Below are 26,391 nucleotides of genomic sequence, written 5' to 3'. Positions count from 1 at the left end.
ATATCCCTCCACCATCTTCAATATAAATGGCACCATTACAGAACTACCTCCTTCCAAAGCACAATCTAAACAGACCACAAGATGAAAGGAAATGCAGAGAGCCCTGCTCTGATCCCTCACCTACTAGTGTTCCTCAGTAAAAGTATATAGAAGTTCATTAATACAAATTAAACTATTACTTTAGCAGAACTGCTGTGCATATCCCTCAAGAGAATAAGTGCTTCAGAGATGTGCCCTTTGGTTCTGATGCTTTGTTAGTGAAATGTTTTGATTTCAGATTGTAGAATTCTGTGGTACTGGAACTATTTTAGGTTGATTGCTATAAATAATGATCACATAAGGCATTAAACCGAGGTCCCATCTGCGTGTTCAGGTGGATGTTGAAGATCTCATGGCACTATTCGAAAAGAGAAGGGAGTTTCTCCCAGCGTCTGGCCAACATTACCCCAGATAAAATTGGTCATTCACTCTATTGCTGTGTGTACGATCTCACTGACACAAATTGCTATCACAATTACTACAAACATATTGTGCAGTGCTTTCAAATGTTTTGATTTGATCAAGTGCTATAAAAATTCAGTTGCAATTTCTAAAACCGATCATTTTGTTACATCTTCACAGAGGGATTTCCCATTGTAAACCTTTAGCAAAATAATTACATTTGTAGAGTGCCTTTCACGTCAGGATTTTTAGGAATCGTTGTAAGTTAAACTCCTATAATCCATGCATCTGCTGGTGTGCTGCTCACACTGTGTGAGTGTAAGGGAAACTCTAGCACTTTCAAATAAAAGAATGTGATATTTAATGCTCTTAGGCTGAGCTAATATTTGAGCGTTTAGTTGATTTATGTAGAGTGGTAGCCTGCTGATGTGAGTATTCACTGTGTTCTCATATATTAGTGCAGTCAGAGGGGCTTAATGGGAATTACACTGCTCTCCCTCCCCCCCCCCCCCCCCCGACACAAACACTGGCAAACAAAATAATACTTCTATTAAGCAAAGAGTGTGCAAGGAGGACAATGGTGTCTGAGCAAAAGACCTTTGAGTTATTAGGTTGAAGGGTCTCAGACATCCATTCATTCCTCTCATTCAGCTCATTCTTTGTTTGAAAGGAGCCAAGAGAGAAAAGAAGTGCTTTCTGTCTGAAAGTTCCCTTAGTGTTCTTCCAATATCTAAGTGTTCGCCTACAAAGTATTCCATCATTGCAGAATATGTACAGTATACCTCGTGATCTGCGTTGAGGCATGAATTTTTCGGATAGTGCCATGAGATCTTTAAATGTACACCAAATGTAAGGATTATTCTGTTTTTTTATTATTGGTAGTCTGCAAATACATTATGAACAAATATATATAGAAAAACAACCTGAGTAGTGGATAATTTACGTTCCTTAAATGGAAGAGTTAGGCAAACCTTCAATCAAGGTATGATTGATTACCAAGTACAATATGAGAGGGGGAGATTCAGTGGGTGGGGTGGGGGCCAGCCACTGAGATGGTGGAATAGGCACGGTGTCACCCCCAGGGCCCCAAGGGTGTTTGAATTCCAAAGTCACTTAGGTTAGTGTTTTGAATATTTACAACAACAACAAATTGCATTTATATATAGTCTTTCATGTTGGGAGGATGTTCCAAGGTGTTGAACAGTCGAGGATTTGTACCTGAGCTGGGAGTTGGATCCAGGAGGGGTGGGGGGCAATGGTTGGGGAGGAAGATGACCGAAGACGCGGTCAAAGAGGAAAGTCTTAAGATGGATGTTGGAGGAGGCAAGGTAAGGGGACGAGGTGAAGGGACTCCGGGATGGAGTTCCAGAGAGTGGAACAGTGGAACATCCAAACAGTTACAAGGTAAGTGTAAGAAGAAGATTTATTTTTCCACCATTGTTGAGCATGAAAGAGCTTTTCTTTTGGAGAGGGCAGAGAGTGAAGGAAAGAGCTTGCACATCAAGAAAAGGCGTAGTGCTGTTTGCAGGAGATAGGCCAAAACTGTCACACAAGTGGCACGGAGGTGAGGTTTCTCAGCAGTTGGAGATTGGGGGAGGAGAAAGTCTTCCTGCCTGCACGCCCACACAAGACACGAAAGCAGATGCTAAATCTTTTTGTTCAAAATGACTTTGAAATATGTGTGTGTGGCGAATATATTTGTAACATTGATCTTCCAACCTGTTGTAAATCCAGCCTTAGGTAGATGGGTTGAAGATCTCTCTGATGACAGTAAAGGATTTAACTGCAATCAGTTTGGCTACTTCCAGTTCAATTCTGAAAAATATATTCGGTTTCTACAACAACAACAACAAGATTGCATTTATAGAGCGCCTTTCACGTCGGGAGGACGTCCCAAGGCGCTGGACAGTTGGGTCGGGACCCGAGCAGAGGGGGGACATGGTCAGGGTGAGGGGAGGGAGGGAGCGAGGAGGGGAGGGAAGGGAGGGAGCGAGAAGGGAAGGGAGGGAGCGAGGAGTGGGTAGAGAGTCAAGAGGGGAGCTGAAGGCACAGTTGAAGAGACAGCACAAACTACAATGTTTGATATCTGGCACTACATTGGCCATTCCACTCATGGGGGTGGAAATTTTTCCTGGCACAGCAGGGGGTGAGTTCTACTGTTTGTGGTTAAAATGCAGGAGATTAGAGGGAGATTTACTGTACATCTGGTTGTGCTCTGGCTGGGCTCGGAGTGCTTGATCCGAGTACTGGAGACAAAAACTGTGCAAATCTTTCACTCGCTCACGCCTTGATACCTAACCATGAGCCACTCACTCATTGGGTGTGCACAGTTACACTTACATACCTTCTCACATTAGCTTTTCTTAAGAGTGACTACGAGTTAAAGGAGTTGCTAGTTATTTTAGATGTAGGACGTTGGGGTTGTTTTCTGTCTGTGTTTTGAATGGTCTAGTTATGATTACTTATCATATGGAACTTGACATTTCAATGTACATTCCACAGCCCCTAAACAACATCACGTAGCCCCTAACAGAAGCTGGCTATAAACTACTACCTACCCTAATCCTGATAACCCAAGACTGACTGACCCAGATGGTTAGGAATTGTATGCAGGTTTGTTTTGTCAGGATGTGATGTAAAATCTGACGTTATCCCTTAAGGAAAGCAAAGCATCAAAAACACTGACTTGCATCAAAGGACAAATAAAGTAATGTTTAGCAAGCAAACATTTAGTGGTGTGAATGGTTAACTGCTTCCTTTGTATGAGATCATTCTCTGTATCATCGGCACGTGCTAAACTTCCACTTTATAATCTGTTTTTGAAAAAGCTCCTATTTTTCTTAAAGATTAGTTAACTGTCTTATTATTCTCAAGACAGCAAAGAGAGCTATGTGTAACACTTGCTGGTATTTTACAGCTACCCCTGGATAACATGTTTTGTGTATTAGAGCCACTAGTCAAAAGGAGCCCAGAGGCAGACATTACTCATGGAATTTCTTCGCTGGTAATGTCAAGAGTGGGGAATACTGCTCACTGTGCTATTGAAGTGCAACCAGAAACCGAGGATTCACATGAATCTCGCTCTTTTATAACATTTAAGGTTTACAAAAGCAATTTTGTAGAATGTACTTCCCCTTTAAGATGCATCCCGGTCAATGCTACGTTAAATGGCATTTGGTTTCCATGAGACATGCAAGTTTTGAAATGCTGAAACCCATGTTGCAAAGCTTTAAAGGCTGAACAGCTTTAGTAGCTAAAAAAACATTTGAGGCAATCACTAAGCCCTGCTTGAACTTGCCTGATGTCTGTTTTTACTTGACCAGGACCACGTTTTGCAGGACCTGATCCCATTTAATCCGCTGAGGACTGGATGTCCTTTGTTGATTTGAGTATAACTTTTTGAGGGCAGTTAGCAACGAGGAATTTCTCAAGAACTCTCTCAGACTGAGCGTTCGTGACCCATCACCCTTAGGGTGTAATGTGCAGAAATGAGCTGAGTGAATAGATGCTGATGTGCGCTGAGGCCCACTTTCCTCTAATTCTTGCTGCCTGCAACTTATTGTCATGCCCTGATTCCTTTACTTTAGCTTAATGCACATTCAGCCTTGTGTGTAGATGTCTGGTTACATTAAATCTCATGCGTGTTTAATGCAACCTATTGCATATAACAACAGCTCCAGTCAGTGCTTGGAGCAACCATTAAAATAAGATGTGTTTTACAAACTCTGCGACTTGTTAATGTACTAGGAAGAGGAGAACCTTTTCGGAACCAACTAGCTAAAGATTTATATGAAGTATCATACATTTTTAACTTGATGTCACTTAAAAAGTCCTTCCTCCTCCTCGAGCAGCCTGTTGGATTGTAGAAAGCACAGGACACAGTTGCTTTGAGAGTGCAAGGAACTGGCAGTCGTCAAGAAATTTAAAGCATCCAGTCAGGCAAATGAAGATCCCATCTAATGGAACAAAATCCTAACGTAATGGCTGATGAATCTTGTGCAACTAGTGCTGGAAAACATTAGTGGGCAACACATTCATTTAAAATATATGCGACTTACTTTATTTTTTATTTAAAGGTAGAGATTCCTTTATCAGTGGAGAAGTATGTTCCAAAATAAAGTTATCTCCCCAGAAAGACTGGAAAAAAAATGCTAATATATTTAAATCGTTCAAAAACAACTTCCTCAACAACAAGCCTTGCCGAGTCTGTCACTTGGTTTACATAATAATAATGCTTACATTTAGTATAACGCTTTTCACGTGAGGAGGACGTACCAAAGTGCTTCACAGGCAGGATATACTGTAAAATGTGTTTTGTGGGAGAATGATGATAGAACTGAAGAATCATCAGGGTCAAAATTATGATATTTTTCAATCAAATTCTTATTTAAAGAGTATTGTTCAAACGTTTTGAATTAGTTTGGCCCACTTCTGAATAAAAGATAGGAAGATTGGATTGGAGTTCCTGTTTTTGACATTGTGAGTGGACCTCAGGAGTTGCTTCAAGCAACTGTTGATTTATAATAATAATAATCCTTGCATTTGATAAATCCCTTATCATGTTGTTGAGATGTCTCAAAGCGCTTCACGGAATATATTGTAAAGTGAAGTGACTGTTGATTTTGCGGGCGAATGTGGCATCCAGGTGCTCACTGCAATGACCCACAGACAGTCGTGGATTGAGTGACTGCATTTTTTTTGAGGGATTAATACGCCCGGAAAGCGATTTGCCAATCAACTAACAACTCGGTTCTTACTTACTGCGAGGTAAATAGTAGTATCTAGAGTAAGAAAACTTACCTGGGAATCGAACCCGTGTCCTCTTGCTTGCGAAGCGATTGCGCTAACCACTACGCTACGGCATACGCTACAAATTTCTTGAATGGCCACAATCTGAAGATCCAGAGCTTGATTTCTGGCAGACACACCCTTCAAAGGTGGTTGCGCTGGCTGGATTTCTAAGGTCTTTGCAGGTATAACATATGTTGCATCTGGGAGTGTTCTAGCATCCCAGCAGCAATCCAAGATAGTGGTTCTGATTCCAACATATTCTAGACAGCTTTATTCATGATTCTTTATTCAGAAGTCAGGGGGTATTTCAAAATATATTTTAAAGACATTCTGTAAGTAAGGGATATATTTAGAAATACTGCAATTTTGTCCCCTTTAGAAAACTTACAGCGCAGAAGGAGGCCATTTGGTCCATTGTGACTGTAATCGTGTTATCTCTCTCTATAATATAATAATAATCCTTGCATTTCATATAGCGCTTTACCATGTTCTTTTGAGATGTCTCAAAGTGCTTCACAGAATATACTGTAAAGTGAATTAACTGTGTATTTTATGAGTGAAAGCGTGGCAGGCGATTGCGTACAGCAGTGTCCCACAAACAGTCGTGGATTGAATAACCAAATTGTTTATTTATTTTTGAAGGGATTATTACCACCGGAAAAGTGATCTGCGAATTGAATAACAACCCGGGTTTCTACTTACTGCTAGGTAAACCGAGGCATGTGGAGTAAAACAACTTGCCTAAGGTTTTGCCCTGCCTGGGAATTGAACATGGGTCCTCTTGCTTATTAGAGGAGTGCTCTGACCACCATGTTACAGGACTCCACTGGAGCAATCTACTTTAATTATTTTCTGCTAATCTTTCTCTACAGCCTTTAATTTTATTTTTCATCAGCATTTATCCAATTTCGAGATGGTATCCTGTGTGAAGGGCAATATATAAATGCAGGTTGTTGTAAACATGATAAATTTAACTTAGCTTCAGCAGACGTTAGTAGTAAGGCATTCAGTAGTCTAACAACCCTCTGTGTAAGGGAAATGTATTTAGCCTCACATTTTTCTTCTGGTGTTAATCCTCAATTTATACCCCATGCCATTTATTTACTGGCTTGTTGATCAGGGGAGCTAGTCTCTCTATATTTACCCTGTACTTATCATAGCCATTATCATTGTCGTTAGCTTGAGTGGAGCTTGGCGCCCTTGATGGCCGTGCCTGGTGAATTTGTAAAGTTCATTGTGAAGAGAACAAGTCATTCACAGCCCTGTTGTACCAGGAACAGCAGCCAAGACCAGAAAGGTTGATAATCCCCACTGATTGTACCAGAAGCTGAATAGAGATAGATCTGGCGGATGTGTCAGTGAGTTTCTTCCATCAGGGAGACTTAATATATCAGCTCTTGATAATGCTACTTGTAAACTGGGGACAAAAGTGAATACAATATCTCCTCTCTGAGACACTATAAAATATTTCATTTTACAGTCTTTCTGGATCACGGCAACTTCCCCAAGAAACAGATCTCTTTAAAATCTCTTCCAAGAAAAAACCGTGGCAACTGGCCAATTGGGTGCTAGTTACAGCTGCCTTGAATAAATGTGTTCAGATCACTGCTTTCCTCTATTAATATAAATGATCTAGATTTTGGAATAATGTAGGAAGAATGTGGAGAGCAAGGATATTAATGGCAGAAAGGTATGCGTGCAAAACTGAAGAAAGTCATGGTCATATGGGGCATTGAATATAAACCCAAAGAAGTAATGCTTAATGTATAAAATTGGTAAATTAGAGTACTGTGTCCAGTCCTACTTTAGGAAGGATGTCAGAGCTATAGACATGGTGTTGAGAAGATTTGCTAGGATGATACCAAGGATGAGTCATTTGACCTTTGAGCAGTGACCGGAGGAACTGAGCCTATTTTCATTGGAACAGATAAAATTAAGGGGCACCTGATAGAGATCTTTAAAATTGTGAGGGCGTTTGATTCATTTGAAAGGGAGAACTTATTTTTTTTGGTCGGCGGGCCAGTGACTCAAGAGCATTAATTTAAGGTTAATTTAAAGCTTACACATTGAATGTAATTTTAGGAAGGTTTTTTTTTTACGCAGAAAATTGTTTAGAATGTGGAATGTCTATCTGGGAGCAGTGATCGAGTCAGAATCCATATTAGCTTTCAAGAGGGCACTACAACAACAACAACAACAAGATTCCATTTATAAAGCGCCTTTCACGTCAGGAGGACGTCCCAAGGCGCTGCACAGTTGGGTCATGACCCGAGCAGGGGGGAAATGGTCAGGGTGAGGGGAGGGAAGGGAGGGAGCGAGGAGGGGGAAGAGAGTCGAGAGGGGAGCTGAAGGCACGGTCCAAGAGAAAGGTCTTGAGACCGGCCTTGAAGGAGGAAAGGGAGGAAGCGGCGAAGGCACTGGGGGATAGAGTTCCAGAGTCTGGGGGCTGAGAGGCTGAAGGCCCAACCACCGATGGTAGGGCGGTTGGGGCGGGGGACGTGGAGCAGACCGGAGCCGGAGGAACGGAGGGTACGGGCAGGTAGGTAGGGGGATAGTAGGTTGGAGAGGTAGGAGGAGCAAGGCCGTGAATGGCCTTGTAGGTGACGATGAGGATCTTGAATTCGATCCTCTGGGGGATGGGGAGCCAGTGGAGGCGAGCGAGGGTGGGAGTGATGTGTTCCCGAAGCCTGGTGCGGGACAGTACACGAGCTGCAGAGTTCTGAATGACCTGCAGCTTGTGGAGGGAGGTGGCGGGAAGGCCGGTGAGGAGAGAGTTCCCATAGTCCAGCCTTGAGGTGATAAAGGCGTGGACCAGTGTTTCAGCAGCGTGAGGGGTGAGGTAGTGCCGTAGTCTGGCGATGTTCCGGAGGTGATGGAAGGCGGTGCCAGTTGTGGTGCGGATGTGAGGGAGAAAGGATAGCTCAGGGTCGAACAGAACCCCGAGGTTCCTGACCGGCTTTGAGAGGTGGAGAGTGCAGCCTTGGATGCTGATGGTGTCGGCGCCTGAGGTGCGGAGGCGCTGACGTGAGCCAATCAGGAAGATAGGTATCTAAAAAGGAATTTTTATTGAGAGAAAGCATGTAAATGGGAGTGAATGAATTGTTCTTTTAAAGAGCACAGGAACAAATAACCATCTTCTGGGAACTTCTATGGTTCCATGGCATGTATTAAACTGGGACTGTCTTAGTGAAGGACCGTCAGCTCACAACTGGCATTGAGGGAAATAAAGGGTGCAGTCACATCTTGTGTTATTTCAGATGCTCATGGACATGAAGTCAGCTGAGCATGATTCATGGCTTCCATGACGTTGGGTCTCTGTGGGTGCTTTTACTAATGAAAAAAAGCATTGCTAATTAAACTCATATAGTTGGAAGACTGCAAGTTCAAGTTCTGCTGAGGTAGCTGAAATCAGCAGTTGGGGCTTTCTAATTGACCTCAGTAACCCTAGGTTTGGGAGGAGAAAATCAGCCAGTTCCTTATCACCATCAAGAGACCCTTGCTGGATAAACAACCTGAGGTCAGAATCGGCTAAGCCTGGATGCCCACTGTATGAACAATCGCCAGTTGGGCATGGTACTAGTGGGCACCTCCTTGCGGGCTACTAGTCTGTAAAAATGAACCCTGGAGAAGGAAAAAAGAGTGAAAAACACGTTCAAAATGGAAGTAGGGCAGAAAATGGAAGGATAAAAACAACTGTAGGAGAATTACAAATGTGGAAGTAGTTTGCATTGAAAATCTAGGCAGGTTTTCCAATCTGATCTCTCAAATAGCTTCTAACTAACCAGCTTAATGATGACCTCTTAGCACTAATGCCTACAGAATTCCATTATAATTTTGCCGAAGTGTATTATTGAACAGATGTTTAACATTAATGGGTATAATTTTTATCAAATATTTTGCAAACTGTACAACTGGAGCAGATTCGATCACTACACTGTATGATTACAACATGCCACACTGCAAAGCTCCAGCAGGCATTGAACTTATTAATTGCTGTAATTTCTTATTACAGAGTACTACAGTCCCTGAAGTTTTCAGGAGGACCTGAAGTTGCTTTGTTTTCAAATATTACACTAATTTTGCTGCTCCAAATTCAGTAAAGCATGTGGAAAAATACAACATTGTGTAAAGATGTACTATTTTTTTCTTTAGTCACAACATGTCAAGACAAATGGTGGGAGCACTGACTGAATGTTGCTGAAGTCCTTGAAGCAGCAAGCATTTGAAGGGATTGGAGGATGGTGATTGTGAAGCCAACAAAAAAAGGGGAACTAGATAAACCTGTAAACTCTTTTCTAGCTGTTAGTCTTATATTGGTGGTGAGAAAAGCATTAGAAAAGCAAAGAGATCAGGAGCAAATTATGCTTAATTGAAATTAATTTGTTGAGGAAATAACTGAGCAACAGTGAGGACAGTGAGGGATGTTGTGAATGTATTAGCTTTCAGAAAGCCTTTGCTAAAAGAGAGAGGTTGCATCCAAGTTTGCTGATGATACAAAATTGGATAATTGGGAAATTTTGAGAATGATTACTGGTAATGTATCCCTCCTCCATCTTCAATTCTCTCAGTTTCACCATCAAAATTATCCCACTTGGTGATACCATCTGCAGGCAAAGAATTCACTTCCAAGTGTATGCGGATGGCACCCAACTAACTGTCTCTGCTCCACCCTCAACTCCAGGAATCACTGTTGTTCTGACAATTGACTATCGGACATCAACAACAACAACAAAAATTACATTTGTGTAGCACCTTTCACGTTGGGAAGGCGTCCCAAGGATTGGACAATCAATGTTTCGGACCCAAGCTGGGGTTCGGGATCGGGGAAGTTGGAGGGCATGGGGGGGAAGGAGGATGTCTAAAAGCATGGTTGAAGAGGAGGGTCTTGAGATGGGTCATGAAGGAGGCAAGTGAGGGGGTGAGGCAGAGGGACTGCAGGATGGAGTTTCAGATGGGTGGGGGCAGAGTGGTAGAAGGCCCGCCTGCCAATGGTGGGGTGGGGGACGTGAAGCAGGCCGGAGCCCGCTGAGCAGAGGGAGTGGGCAGGTTGGTAGGGGTTTAGAAGGTTGCAGAAGTAGGGGGAAGCAAGGCCATAGAGGGTATTGAAGGTGAGGACCGTGATCTTGAACTGTATCCTCTGTGTGATGGGAAGGCAGAGGAGTTGGGTGAGGATGCGAGTGATAAGGTCGCGGAGCCTGGTGCGGGAGAGGACACGGGCTGCAGAGTTCTGGATGATCTGCAGCCTATGAAGGGAGGAGTTGAGGAAGCCGACAAACAGGGAGTTTCCGTAGTCGAGCCTGGATGTTATGAATGTATGAGGGTCTCGGCGGCCTGCGGTGTGAGACAGTGGCGGGAGCTGGGTGATGTTGCGGAGGTGGGGGAAGGCAGAGCGGGACATGGCACGGATGTGGGGTAGGAAGGATAGTTGAGGGTTAAACAAGATACTAAGGTTCCGAACGGCTTAGTAAGTTGGAATGTGCATCCTTGGATGGTGATGCTATTGCTATCAGTGCCTGAGGTGTGGGCAAGGGCAGAGGCAGTACTTTTCCAATTATTGAGATCAAACCAATAGGTCACTAGATGCCACAGTTCTTTCACATTTCACAAGTACAGGAACCACATTTGTTTGTTTCTATCCATTTCCTTACAGATGGAAAAATCCATGACATAATTCTTCTATGTTTATATTAGCAGCTTGGAAGATCAGAACGTTTGTAAACCTGGGATCTTAGTTTTATTTTCCATAAACATACTTTTAATAAGATCCTTTTGAGTTACCTTTTGGCCTTAAATGCCATGCTCTACAGTTATCCTTCTGTCCTTTCTTCAGATGTTGTGAGTCCTGTATCAAAATGGTTAGTGCGTTCGCACCGCAAGCGGGAGGACCCGGGTTCGATTCTCGGGTGAGATGAAACCTTTAACAAGTTTCCTTACTCCACATGTCTCTGTTCACCGAGCAGTATGTAGGAATCCAGTTGTTAGTCGATTGGCGATCACTTTCCTGGGATAAAAACCTCCACTACCGTTTGTGGGACACTGCAACACACAAACAGTGCATTGGCTGTCACAAATACACAGTCAATCCACTTCACAATATATTCTGTGAAGTGCTTTGAGACATCTCAAGGCCCTGATAAGGCGCTATATCGAGTGCAAGGATTATTATTATGTGTTGAGTCAGTAAACCTGAGGCTGTTATACAGTATCCACCAGACTTCAGTTAGCACTCGATCTGGCTAGTATCAGACTTCATTGAAGCTTTTATCTTGAGTTGTCGTAGAATTCTGTATTTCTCAAGAAGTGACAGTTCCAAAATTCTTTCCGTCACCACATTCCCCAGGTATCAAACACAAATGTCACTGTGTCGACATATGAGAGCTCTGGCATACCCTATAGCGGGAGAACTAAATATTTGAATAAACCTAGACAGTAGTTCACTTTATTTGGAAACAAAACTTTCCGAAACTCCATTACCAAGCAAAGTATTGCTTGATAGGTTGTGGAATATATATCTTTGTTATTATCCATCCGCCAACTAGCAGATAAATGGCCACCTTGTCAGACAATCTCAGGAGCTTTGCTCTGAACTCCTTTGGTAAGATGAGCAAATGGAATAAGCATTACACCTCGAACTATATTTTTTGCAGAACTACCTCTCCGTTAATTCTTTTTGTGATTTGTGGGGATTTGTGCAATATAGAATTGGGGAACATCATTCATCGTTTACATCAAACAATTATAGGATGTTACAGCACAGAGTCTGGCCATTCAACCCATTTAAGTCTGCATTGATGGATTTTACCACAACTTAATAACAATAATACTAATCCTTGCATTTGATATAGCAGCTTATCACGTCTTTGAGATGTCTCAAAGCACTTCACAGAATATATTGTAAAGTGAATTGACTGTATATTTTGTGGGCGAAACGTGGCAGCCAATTTCGCACAGCAGTGTCCCACAAATAGTCGTGGATTGAGTTACCAAATTAGTTTTATTTTGAAGGAATTATCATCCCCGGAAGAGTGATCAGCCAATCGACTAACAACTAGGTTCCTACTTACTGCTAGGTAAACAGGTGTGTGGAGTAAGGAAACTTACCCAACGTTTTGCCCTGCCGGGAATCGAACCCGGGTCCTCTCGCTTGTGAGGCAAGTGCCCTAACCATGAAGCTGCAGAAATCTAATCTGATCCACTTTCCTGCTCATTTATTATTGATGAATAAGGAGGCAGTGGACAGCTATTTATTTTGGTCAGCTAGGTGTCTGACACATATGGAAACCTATCCCCACACATATTCAAAGAGTATCCAAACCAGACTGAGAGATCCACATTTGTATGCCATCTCTTCATGGAAATTTCTCTGTGTCTTGAATGCAATGTATATTCTCTTCCTGGAGGAATGCAGCCTACTTACCTAATTCTAGAGTATTAGATGTAGGTTGCCAAGAGCCAAAGCTTGAGGTCCCCACAGTGTACATTAGGGCACTGCTGGAGTCAACAACAACAGCTAGCACTTACACAATGTTCCTCCACGCAGGGTAGTATCTTAGAGCGGATAACAGTGGCGGGGCCTGAATCCGAGCTGGGAAAGGCGGGAGGTGACCGTAAGCACGGTCAAAAAGGAAGATTTTCAGGCAGGACTTGATAAAAGGGAGAGAGGGGGCAAGGCGGAGGGATTGAGGGAGAGTGTTCCAGAGCTTTGGGGCGCAGTAGCTGAATGTGCAACTTCCAGTGGTGGAGCGGAGGGTGGAAAGGACAAGCAGGAGGCCGGTGCCCGTTGAGCTGAAGCGCTGGTTGGTGGATTGGGGAGTGAGGAGATCGGAGAGGTAGGGAGGTGCCAGGGAGTGAAGAGTTTGAACACGAGTGTGAAGATCTTGAAGTCGATCAGTTCGGTGATGGGGAGCCAGTGGAGCCTGGCCAGAATTGGTGAGATGGGGATATGGGTAGCAGAGTTCTGAATAAGCTGGANTTTTTGAGTAGTGGAGCTGGGGAGACCGGCGAGGAATGCATTTGAGTAATCCAGGCGGGAAGTGACAAACTTGTACGAGGATTTCGGCTGCATTTGGGGTAAAGTACGGTCAGAGGCGGGCAATGTGGCGGTCCTGGTCAGGGACTAGATATGGGGAAGGAAGGACAGCTGGGAGTCGAACCGGACACCTAGATTGCACCCTGATTCGGTGATCTGAGGTGGAGCCCAGACAGGTTGAGGAGTTCAGGTCCGCAGGAGTGAAGACGTTGACAGGAACCAAGGAATATGGCTTCTGTCTTATCCACATTCAGCTGCGGGAAGTGTGCACTCATCCAGGCCCTGATGTCTGCCAGACAAGCTAATATTGGTTCTGATGAAGGTTCGTGGACCCGAAACATTGACTCACTTTCCTTTCTCCATAGATGCTGCCTGACCTGCTGAGTGTTCCCAGCGTCTTCTGTATTTGTTTCAGAATATTGGTGGACCTGGAGTCGATGCTGGAGGAGGCAAAGTAGATTTGAGTGTCATCCGCATACATGTGAAACTTTATCCCGTGTCTGCAGATGACATCACCCAGAGGGAGCATATAGATGTAGAATAGAAGGGGGCTGAGGATGGAGTCCTGGGGTACTGGGCGAGGGTGAGCGGAGAAGCCATTTACCGAAATGAAGTAGAGGCAGTTGGTTAAGTAGGACTCGAAACATGCGAGTGTGGTCCCACTAAGGTGGATGAGGGAGGAGAGTTCGACTGTGTCGAACCCTGCAGAGAGATCCAGGAGGACGAGGAGGCAGAGGGAGCCCTGGTCACAGATAGGGAGGGCGTCGTTTGTGACTTAGACAAGCGCTGTCTTTGTGCTGTAGGCCGGGTGGAAACCTAGTCTAATTGGGCAGGAAGTCTAACCAGTTAAAACAACGGCTTGTCATTGAATGCGCTGCCTGGGAAGATTCCTGCTGCTTGTACGCCTAGATATACCCTACCTGTTAGGGCTTTCGCTTTCAGGATTAACAGGAACTGAGTGAGAAGTATCCTTGCTCCCATTCTCCCAATCTGGCCGCACTTTATCAAATTAAGTGACTATTGACAGTCTCTCTTCTGACAGCACTGGACACAATGGTTAACTGTTCTGTGATTTAAACTCTCTGCCATCCACTTTATCTCTTTGTGTTGATGCAAGAAAGTTGCACAAACCTACCCATCCCCATGGTGGTACAATGTGGTCACTCCTCTAATGACCACCCTTATGCTTCCCTCCTCAGTCTGGAAGGCCGAGAAAGAAAAAGACATTAAAGCGAGTTAGAGAAGTGCAACAAGCAAGTATTGATAATGTTGATATCAACCTGGGTTTGCTGACAGATTTATGGTCAAACTAGTGAAGTGGCCTGTCCCAAGGCAGGCAATAGGAAGGAGCTCTTACCTGCCAACAGAAACTCTCATTTCATTTGACTTTAACATATGTATCTGCAATGATTTTTTGTCAGTTTACCAGCATTGAATAATGGACTAAATTTAGCTTGAATGGCTAAATGATACCTATTTGACCGCGCTTTAAGTCATCTTGTTCTCTTTCTTAAGGTTGCAAAACATTATGGCAACCTAATCATTCTTGGTCAATTATATCATTACTGATCATAATTTATATCATTTGAAATCCACATTGTTGTAGGCTTTATTGGTGCTTTGTAATCTCTCCATCACTGCAGCTTCTGAAAAGCAATTCGGAGACATTTGTGAACATGTCCTTGTGGTGAGTGCACATTAGTTGAAGTGGACTCTATCCAAGTTCTACTGGAACAACTGAGACGTTCCCTGAACTTTGGCTTCATCATCTCATTCAAACATTGTGTGATCTGATCACTTCTAACATTGTTACAGTGCCCATAATCTTACTCTGGAGATGTTAGTGCATGCCAATCACTCATAGTACTGTGTCAGCTGCAATCCTGAACCCAGTCCTACAAGGCCCTAACCAGTAAAGGTTACTACACAGAGCCAACAGATTATATAGAATGTCTGCTGGATGGAGAGTGCTGCACAATAAAATCCTGTGAAGTGTTTTGAGACATCTGGACAATGTGATAAGGCGATATATCAAATGCAAGAATTATTATTGCTTCATATCACATCCCTCCCCACATCATGGCTTTGCTAACACTGAATAACTCATTCAAGCTCTGTGGGCCTCGCACCTCCTGTTATAGCTGTCCTGATAACTACATGGTATTAAATACCGTACCACTAGTCAACTGAGCTACCATTCTCCTTTCAGCAGTGGGTATATTTCATAAGAAATCCAGCTTAGTGTATTTTGTGCTGATATTAATACTACATCAGTTTTAAGACATCCTAGAGTTTTGTTGTGAAGTGTAAGAACAATATTAACAACAACAAAGTGACATTTGTAAAGTGCTTTTCACATTGGAAGGATGTCCCAAGACATTGACAGTCAGTGTTTCGGACCCGAGCTGGGGGTCGGGATTGGGAAGGGTGGAGAGCAAGGGGGAAGGATGGTGATCGAAAGCACGGTTGAAGAGGAGGGTCTTGAGATGGGTCTTGAAGGAGGCAAGAGAGGGGACAAGGCGGAGGGACTGCGGAATGGAGTTCCAGAGTGGGGGCAGAGTGGCTGAAGTCCTGCCCATTCAGTCTCTGAGTTAGTTCCAAACACAGTCTCCACAATTTGTTACTTAGGTCAGTATCCTATGAAGCAGCACTTAAATGCCTCCTCCAGGACCACAAAAGAAACTTGGTTCCAATGTAAAGGAGAAGTCCAGCGCACTGGACTCATTTTAAAAATAGCTTGATTGTGTGATGGTAGGACGGTAGGGTGCCTGTTTTGGAAGGATCAGATGGGCCAAAGGGTCTTCTTCATCCAAACCAAACTTCTGATCTTGTGCGGGAGTTATTTCTGGAAGGGAAGGGTGGGATTCGGGATGACTCCATATTTGTAGCGTTTCATAAATGTGTTCTATCTGAATACAGTATCACATTAAAAGCATTATGAAATCTATAAATCTTATCTCATTATTGACAAGTACAATATTAAAGACAATTGAAAATTAATATCGGTTCTCTAAACTGTTCCTGTTCCTAACTGATAGCTGAACTGTGGAAGAAACCCATTGTGGTAAGATTGCTTCTGCATTTCTCTTGATTGTCCCAGAAGGTGGATTAACATTTAGTTTTGACTCTTGGCCAAGCACAAAGTATTACAGTGCAACATGTCCACTGAGGTTACATGTGGCAGTGTTTTGAGGATGCTGATTTTCTCCACAACATATAGGGCTTAGATAGAAGAGGATGAGGGAACAGCTGTAGGTTTAAGTTAAGCTAGTTTTAATTTGATTAAAGATTGTGGTTTGAATACCCCCATCTTTGCTGCCTGAAATCCTTCGGTTAAGTTAAGATGCATTCAGATTTGTACTGAATGCATCTTTAAGATGGGAATGGATGGACTGGTGGGAGAGACTTGATGCTCCAACAGTTTAAGATTAAGTGTAATTGTTGCTTAATTGGTGATGCAGCTCAAGTCAGAAAACATTATTACCTTTGCTGTGAAGAGTGCAGAATACTTGTTGGAGATTGTGATTCACATGAAACAGTACTTCATGTGGCAGTTCAACATCACTCTGCTGCTGTGAGTCGATGTTGAGTTCGGGCAAAACAGACAGTCTTATTCTTAACCTCTTTATTTTAGTCAAAGGTGTCAATCTGGTTCAGTTGATAGCACTTTCACCTCTTGAGTCAGAAAATTGTGATTTCAAGCCCCTTATCCAGACTTTGAACTCATAATCTAGGCTGACACACCAGTCCAGTGCTGGGAGAGCACTGTGTTGTCCGAGGTGCCATCCTTCTGATACAAAGTTAAACCAAGGTCCCATCTGCCTATTCAAGTGGATGTTAATGATCCCACAGCAGTATTCGAAAAGAGAAGGAAGTTTCTCCCTGGAAGGAAGAATCCTGAAATTGCTCATTCACTTCATTCACTTCATGGCTGTTTGTGGGACATTTCTGTGAACAAATTTGCTGCCATGTTGCTAGAAAATACAGTCATTATACTTTACGGTAATTCTGTTATGATGCTTTGAAACATTTCAACAATAGAATAAGGCACAAAATCAAATGCAAGAATTATTATTATTAACATTTGCTATGTTACAAATTGGCCCCTGGGCCGATTGTTAATAGGTAATTTTTACCCGTGAAAAGTCATCCTAAACAGATGAATACTGGGTAACAAGTCTTTAAAATACCCGGATATAGAGAAAAAGATTTTCCCCCAAAAAATCACTTGAGTCATAGTCAAACAAGATAGTGCTTGGACCTATTAAGGAACAAACCCCTTCCTTGTGGGGATGGGGTGCTGCCATCTGCTGGTTTACAACAGTATTACTTTGTCACTCCACAGCAATAAATACAGGTACAGTATTATCCCATGGACAGTTTCAGCACAGAATGAGGCTTTTCAGCAGGTTGTCTCTGTGCCAGTATTACTGCATTTTCACCTTTTATTATTAATCTCATTTTTCAGCACTTTCTCCATATCCTTTAAGGTTTTACTGCTCCTGTTGTGTTCCAAACACAGTCTCCACAATATGTTACTTAGGTCAGTATCCTATGAAGCAACACTTAAATGCCTCCTCCAGGACCACAAAAGAATGCAAAGGAGAAGTCCAGCGCACTGGACTCATTTTAAAAATAGCTTGATGGGGTGGGAAGACAGTAGAGTGCTGTTTTGGAGGGATCAGAAGGGCCAAAGGGTCTTCTTCATTCAAACCAATCTTCTGATCTTGTGTGGTAGTTATTTCAGGAAGGGAAGGGTGGGACGCTACCCTGTGTGAGGGATGCTATATAAATGCAAGTTGTTGTTGTTAATGATTCTATTATTCCAGGGTCAATAGTCGCTTGTAATAATGAATTCCAATCCCCAATAACCCTCTGAGCGAAGAAATTCCTTCTCGCCTCTCACCTTGATTTATCTGCTAATAATCCAGATTCTGTGCCCTTTGTCTTTGATTCCCCAGTCAAAAGAAATAGATTTTCTCTATTTACCTTGTCAAGCTCCTTTGGTAACTTAAAGACATTGATTCTAATTTAGCTACGCTAGAATCTGACGCAGAATACAATGTACTTTTTAATGACTTGTTCTGCAGCTGAAGATCTCTACCATCAAGATGGGGAAACAAAACAGCAAGCTACGGCCTGAGATGATGCAGGATTTGCTGGACAGCACAGACTTCACGGAGCATGAAATCCAGGAGTGGTACAAAGGTTTCCTCAGGGATTGCCCTAGCGGCAATTTATCAATGGAAGAATTCAAGAAAATTTATGGGAACTTTTTTCCCTATGGGGATGCTTCAAAATTTGCAGAGCACGTTTTTCGCACTTTCGATGCCAATGGAGATGGGACAATAGACTTCCGGGAGTTTATCATTGCACTGAGTGTCACATCGAGGGGCAAACTGGAGCAGAAGCTGAAATGGGCGTTCAGTATGTATGATCTCGATGGAAATGGATACATCAGTAAATCCGAGATGCTGGAGATTGTTCAGGTATTCTTTCACATTGTTTCTGGATTCTGAATGATTTGATGACAATGTGTCCTTTTTGTTTCCTTGTCTTTCTGTTCACCCCCAACCCCCAAGTACACACACGCACACACAAAATGCATGGCCGATGAGCTAGGTGGGTCATTAGTCAACGCGTCATCTGAACCTGGCTCAGTTGGTAGCTTTTTGATCAGAAGGTTGTGGATTTAAGCCCCTGGTTGGGACTTTGAGCTCACAGTCTAGGCTTATTGCAGTGCATTGTTGGAAATGCCATCCTTTGGATGAGAAGTTAAAACGATGTCTCATCTGCACATTTAGCGCTTGATGAAATCACTGACATCCCTCATCCCTTTTCACATCACTGACATCCCTGATTTGCCAAACATGTTTCCCCCCCAGGTTAATTATGTTGCAGATCCTGTTGCCAAAGATGAGTGTAAAATAATGGTCCTCGACTAACAAACCATCAAATATGTAATAATAATAAATGTTCCAAAATCCCGTCTGCCTCTTTAGGTGGACATTAAAGATTCAATAGCAGTAGCGGAAAAGAGAAGGGAGTTGGCCTGGTGTCGTGCCTGACAATCTCCCAGATAAACTGAACATTTACCTGCTGATCGCTTATGGTACATTGTTGTGTTGCTGCTGAGTTTGACTATCAATGCACAGTCACTACACTTAACAACAACATTTATATTAGCGCTCTTCATGCACTGTAGCATAACAATTAACAATATTCACTGTAACAATTAACTCGGAGCACTTAACTGCTTTCTTCCACCTTCACCACATTGCCCGTCTCCGACAATTCCTCACCATAGCTGACGAAACCCTTGTCCATCTCTTGGCTGGACTACCCTAACGCCCTCCTCACCGGTCTCTCCTCCTCCACTGTTCACAAAATTCAGCTCATTCAAAACTCCGCCACCTGCATTCTCACCCGCACCAAACTCCACACCCCGATTACCCCAGTCCTTGCCAAACTCCGCTGGCTTCCTATCACAGAGCGGATTGACTTCAAGATTCTCACTCTAGTGTTTAAATCCCTCCATTCTTGGCACCCCCTCCATCTCTCTAACCTCTCTCTCCACAGCAGTACCCGCTGCCTCTGCTCTATTGGGACCGGCCTCCACCGCGTCCCACGAATCCTCTGCTCCACCATCGGTGGCCATATCTTCAGCCACTATGCCCCGAAACTTTGGAACTCCCTCCCTCAACCCCTTCGCCTCGCCCCCTCCTTCCCCATCTTCAGGTCGGGCTTGAAGACTTTCCTTTTCGACCGCGCCTACGGTAACCTTCCCCCTCCCCCTGGCTTGGCCTTGGGCTCCACCATTGTTAAATGCTCTGAGACACCGCCCTGCATGGAGGGCGCTATGTAAGTGCAAGTTGTTGTTGTTGCACTGACTGTAATTTAGCCTCAGAAAGAACTATAAGGAGGGTTATAATAATAATAATACTTGCATTTGGTATTACTCTAGGAGGAAGTTAGAATCAACAGATCTTGATGACGTAAAGATGTAGTTTGTGTAAGGCTATGTGCCAGGAAAGTTTAGTAAACTCGTTGTTTGACCAAAAGCTTATTTGAATTGCAGTCACAGTGGCTGGAGTAGGCTATTAAAGCAGATGGACAGATTACGTGATATAATTTGACTTGCCATCGGGAATAAAGATTGTTTGTTTGCCAAACTAATGTTGTAGCAAACCATACAATCGCAAGCAAGAGAACTGTGGCTTCTTTCAGACAGATGTTTGCTTTAAACCCCATGTTAAGTACTGAGCTGTAACCATACTTCAGATTTGGGATCCGCAGTAAAGCTATTAGAAATGACCTACTTGTCAGTAGCTTGTTCTGCTTTTTGTTCAATTTAGAATTTTTGATTTTGCTCTATACAGGGCCCACTGTCTCAGCCAATAATAATAAGATTAATAAGAATGATCCTTGTATTTGATATAGCTTCTTATCACCTCGTTGAGATGTCACAAAGCACTTCACAGAATATACTGTAAAGTGTATTGACTGCATATTTTTATGGGTGAAACACGGCAGCCAATTGCACACAGTAGTGTCCCACAAACAGTCATGGATTGAGTGACCAAGTTGTTGGGACAGCAGCCAGTTGCTGGACTGTAGATTCATAGGAAAAAAAACCTGAAATGTAAAAAGAGAAAATAATAATAGAAATAATCCTTGTATTTGATGTAGTACCTGTCATGTCATCGAGATGTCTAAGAGCGCTTCATAGGAGTCACTGTTAAGTATAATGACATTTTATGTGTAAGCAAATCCCATGGCTACCAATTTGCACACCAATATGTCCCACAAACAATCGTGAAGTGAATGACCAACTTCATCTGGAGAGTTGTTGGCTAGTACACCAGGAGAAACTCCTTTCGAATAGTATCTTGGGATCTTTAACATCCACCTGAACAGGCAGACTGTGCTTTAAGTCTGATCCAAAGGACGGAACCTTCAAATTTTTCCCGCCAACTTAAATCATCATACTTTCAATATCCTGGCCGCATTTATTAATGCATTTATGTACATGTTTATGTATTTATAGATATGCCTAACTCATCACTCTGGATGACTCATCACTGAGCCCTTCTCCCATGAAATGACAAGTTATCAAGAGTTTACTGTATAACTTTTTTTTCTTTGTAAGGAGAAATTCTATTATATAAAGACATGGTGAAGAGATCTGTATTTATAGTGATGAACCTGTGTCACACCTCACTGTTCCCAGTACTCTCACATTGTGACCTGATTTTTTTCAGCATATTGATTTCTGTATTTTCCTGTATATTTTCTTGCAGGAAATAGTCATCAAAGATTAATTTAATACCTTAAATACCGTCCGCCCGCATTCTCACCTGCACTAAACTTAGTACCTCCATTACCCCAGTTGCCAAACTCCATTGGCTCCCTATCACAGAGCGGATTGATTTCAAGATCCTCACTCGTATACAACAGCAAGATTACATTTGTATAACGGACAGAGTACAGCATTTCAGATATTTAATTTATATTTAAATTGTATATTTAAATTCCTTCACGCCCTGACAGCCCCCTATCTCTCCAACCTGCTTTCTCCCTAAACCACTGCCTGCTGCCTCCGCTCGACTGGCTCCGGCCTCCTCATTGCCCCCTGGACTCTCCCTCCCCACCATCACCGGCTGTGCCTTCAGCCACTAAGCCCCGAAGCTGTGGAACTCTCTTCCTCAATCCCTTTGCTTTTGCCCCCACTCTCCCCATTTTCAGGTTGCGTTTGAAGATCTTCCTCTTCGACTGTGCCTACGGTCACCTTCCCCCTCCCCTTGGCTCCGGATCAGGCTTTGCTACTGTTAAGTGTTCCCAACGTGCTATCTGGCGTGAAGGCTGCTGTATAAATGCAAGTTGTTACTGTGCCGGCATGCCTATAGAGACCCAAGCTTATGCACTGACTACACCTTTTCAGGTCAATGTATTCTGAGAAAGAATACTGTAACAAGGGAGGGGATTTGGGGTTATTAACTGATTAATAATCAATAGTTACCTTTATGCCTCCCAATGGGCGCTCCCCAGAACACACCATTCAGTCATAGGCTGCTGGTTCTCCGGAACTCCCCATTCCCAAGGGGGGATGTTTAGTTGTTTCCCCACTGCATTCATTAGAGGACACATGAGAGGACAGCTTCCTGCTGTTTCTCCTCACCCACTGTGCAGACTCCACCCCCATCTCTAACATTTCCAATATTTGGGATGTTATAGCACTAAATCTACTCAAGCACTCAGACTAGTTTTGTTACGGTAATATTTGAAGCAAAGTGTTATGGCTTTCCTAAAGCTTTCCTTTATTTTTAAGGACGCTGTTAGCAACACCACCAGGGTTGCCCTTTTGTAAATAAGTAATTTGCCCCTTGAGGCAAGCAATCGTTTGCCCATGAAATACACAGCCACTACACTTTATAATAAATCCTGTTAAGTCCTTTGAGACGTACTCCCGACGTGAAAGGAGCTATATCAAATGCAAGGATTATTATTATTTTTATTATCCTATTTGGTAAATTTTAGGCCCCACATTGGGCTTAATTTTTTTTGTTTAATATTAAGGTTGAGCTATCTAAGAGGGCCAAAATTACTGCTCCCCGAGCCTAAAAAACTAACTGCAATCCTAGCTAAATGTATCTTTTACGAATTAGCCCATATTTGGGTAAAATATGTTTTTATTGCCAGAGGACAGAATGATGCCAAATGTAGCACACCTCAGGGCAAGAAGGATAGGCCAGGAAACTATAGACCAAACTGCTAGAGGTTTATAATACAGAATCTTACAATAGGGGATGAAATAATGGAGCACTTTCAGGGAAAAACAAGCAAATCAGAGCCAGTCAGCACAAATTCCGAAATGGCAAGGAATCGCTTGAACAACTTAATAGAAGTCTTTGAAGAAATAACAAAGAGGATAGATAAAGCAAATGCAGTACATGTGGCTGATACGGATTTTCAAAAAGCATTCGATAAGGTACCACATAAGAGGTTTATGTCAAATGTAATGGTGCATGGAATGAATGGAAATGGGGTAGAGGGATAGAGACATTTTGAGAACAAAAAGGAACGAGTCGGAGTGAAAGGAAGCTTCCCAGACTGGACACATTTCGTGAATGGCATTCCACAGAATTCTGTATTGGTGCTGTTCTCATTTACTATATAAAATCATGACCTGGATTTAGCAATTGAGGGAACGATACTGAATTTTGCTGATGACACCCTTTGGGAATGGAAAACGTCACAAGCAATGTGAAAGACTGCAGGCGGACAGGGATAGGCTGGCAGGGTGGGCAGATAGATGGCAGTTGAAGATCAATGTTGCAAAATGTGAGGTAGCATATTTTACGAGTAAGAATAAGAAAAGGAATACATCTTACAACCTTTTGTAATTTTAAATAGAGTACAGGGACCCTTGCTGTGCACATACAAAGCTCATTAAAGATTAGATATTATCATAGAAAAGCAAATTGAATCATTGGATTTATATCTTAGAAGAGGGTGAGAAAACAAAAGCAAGCAGCAATGTTGAACTTGTACAAGACCTTAGTTGTAGTTGGAGTCCTCATGGTTAGATTAATGTATATAGTTAGGGGGATAATACTCATCCAGATATACCCTGGGGTGCTATATAAATGCAAGTTATTGTTGTTGTTGATATCAAAGCAATGGAAAAGGTGGCTCACTAGCATGTTACCAGGCATGCCGGGTTTCAGTTATATAAAAAGAAACTTGAGCAATGTGTATTGAGGCTGGGTGAGTATTATCTAAATTCTAGACCCTAGAGATGTCTTGAATGCATGTTGTTTGCTCAATATTTGTGTTCCAGGGTTGTCCTGCTGAGGAGAAGTGAAAACCATGCTTTCCCCAGCCAAGTAATCAAGTTCATACTGTTGGACCCAAGACACCAGGCATAGCTGAACGCATACAGTGAGCGCTGATACTGAAATAATTTATTTATATACCTAAGAATTGCCTGATATACCTCTAATCTTATACAGGCAATCTACAAGATGGTTTCTTCAGTGATGAAGATGCCAGAAGATGAGTCCACACCTGAAAAAAGGACAGAAAAAATCTTCAGACAAATGGACACTAACCGAGATGGTGAGTTCACATCTTCTCCTCAGCTTTGTCACTGTTTCAGTACTGGAACTTTGTCAGACTTTTACACAAGTTACCACAGTACCCCCACTATTGTCATAGCAGGTTTTTACGACAGTAACAAAAAATTCCATTTGTATAGCACCTTTCATGTCAGGAGGACGTCCCAAGGCGCTGAACATTTTGCATGCTGTGCATCGATTTCTGTGCATCAGCCAAAAATATATCCTTTGAAGTTTTGAGACAACCTCCTGACTTGAAAGGCACTATATCAAACATAAGGATTATTATTATTATGTCAAGAGCAATTTTTTTTGTCAATGTGCTCATTTCCACTTTCCACTCTTTCACTCTTTTGCATGTTTGGTCAACAGCTCAGATCTACATTTTTGCTTAAGTGTCCTTCTCTTGCATTGCAGGTAAACTATCCCTTGAAGAGTTTATCCGAGGTGCCAAAAGTGACCCTTCCATTGTCCGTCTCCTTCAGTGTGACCCCAGCACAGCCGGTCAATTCTAATTCCAAATTGAAGAAAGTTGACATTTCAATGTGACTGTGTTCCTGCTTCATTTGCCATATGTGACTGGTGGCTTGGCCACCTTGTTACGGACATACCTACCATCCATTAGCGCTGTTTGCTTTTAAATTTTGAATTTGGAAATGGCTGTTTAATTAAACAATGTGTCCGGACCTATGACAGAACCATTTTTTTTAGCTACGTGGAAGTTTTATTATAATTGTATTTACCTTGATCAGATATCTCCTAGGTAATTAATATTTTTAATAATGCTACTTTTGAAATAGAAAGAGGAGGGGAGTAGTTTTTTTTTAAGGGGTTGTTAGTACTGGTGTGTCTTTTTAATAGAAAAGCTTCCAAATAAGGATTTACGGATCTTTTGCCTCAGAAACGCATGCACAGGAAGATTGGTGGTTTGAGATTGCACTGGTGAGAGACGTGCCCTTCACCACACCGCAGCTCAGTCACACTGTCACAGTGCCATCAGCAACAAATGGCAATACAACAATACTACCTGGAGGAGATGGAGTCAGAATGTTGGTCAGGTGAACATTTATGTGGCAGCTCTTGTCAAAAACCCATCAATCTTTCAGTGCATTCACGGGGTTCTGTATATGAAGCAAGCCACTGAGAGGTGCTGATTCTGTGACAATGCATTGGGAGCTATTTCAAACCAAGAGTGGAGTAGAAATGTACGTGTCTGGGGGGTGCTATTCATACAACGTCAAATTCATCTTGTGACGGGTAGTGGACAAGTCCTGAGCTGCTAAACGTGAAGTAAATTTGAGCCATAATCTGGGAAGGAGATTATAAAAATTAGGGATGAAAATCAGTCAGTAGTGCTGTTCATTCTCATTTACTTCTCTCTATCTCACATCAATTTTGTTCTCCGATTCCCCCCCTTCCCTCTGCACCTCCTTCTCTAAAGGCATTTGTCTCCTTTCTCAGCTCCACGGAGTACATCATCCAAGTGGCCATTCTTCATTTATGAACATGCATCCATTTGACAAGAATGCTTCGCGGTTGAGCCTGTTGTTGGATCCTTCCAGCAGGCAGGGGATACTGGGAGGTGTGAGGAGTTGCATTGGGTAATGGTAATGAAATACACTGGACAGTGATCAGGAGGTTGGCACAAGATAGTGAGGAGGAACTGCACCTGATAGTGATCAGGAACTGACTTGGTTGATTACTTTCCCTCTTTTGTCTAAGTTGTTGAAGCCAATTGTTGTACATCTAGACCTGCCCTGGCTGAGATCAATGATTAAACCTGTGACCTCTGAAGTCAGCATGTCTCAGATTCTCACTAAACAAAATAATAAAAAATAAATTGCCAGATAAAACTAAGCTCCAATAAAAAGTTTGATGGCTTAGGTTTCCCTTATAGATCTGGCAGAAAGCAGGCGGTCAATTCCCTTTTCAGGGATGGCCATGATTTACGATAATGTTATCGAAAGCTCATCGCCAATGAGTGCAGTCGTAGACTTGGGTTTGTTTACTAAC

At 42.7% G+C, this 26,391-nt stretch overlaps 1 protein-coding gene across 3 annotated transcripts in view; it reads left to right on the top strand.

Annotated features, from left to right (window-relative positions):
• LOC103175150 (neurocalcin-delta) overlaps window positions 1-26,289 on the top strand; it is a 96,563-nt gene extending 70,274 nt beyond the window's left edge. For all 3 annotated transcript variants that reach the window (XM_007887957.2, XM_007887956.2, XM_007887955.2), the window contains 3 exons: window positions 18,352-18,750; window positions 24,274-24,379; window positions 24,796-26,289. In XM_007887957.2, the coding sequence (XP_007886148.1) occupies window positions 18,373-18,750; window positions 24,274-24,379; window positions 24,796-24,893 (582 nt within the window). In that variant the 5' untranslated portion in view covers window positions 18,352-18,372 and the 3' untranslated portion in view covers window positions 24,894-26,289. The remainder of the gene's footprint in view (window positions 1-18,351; window positions 18,751-24,273; window positions 24,380-24,795) is intronic.
• The last annotated feature ends 102 nt before the right edge of the window (window positions 26,290-26,391 follow it).

This window comes from Callorhinchus milii, unplaced genomic scaffold (assembly GCF_018977255.1).
Source record: "Callorhinchus milii isolate IMCB2004 unplaced genomic scaffold, IMCB_Cmil_1.0 Scaffold2, whole genome shotgun sequence".
NCBI lineage: Eukaryota > Metazoa > Chordata > Chondrichthyes > Chimaeriformes > Callorhinchidae > Callorhinchus > Callorhinchus milii.
Note: the sequence above shows the minus strand (reverse complement) of the source record. Positions and strands in the feature narration are given on the sequence as shown.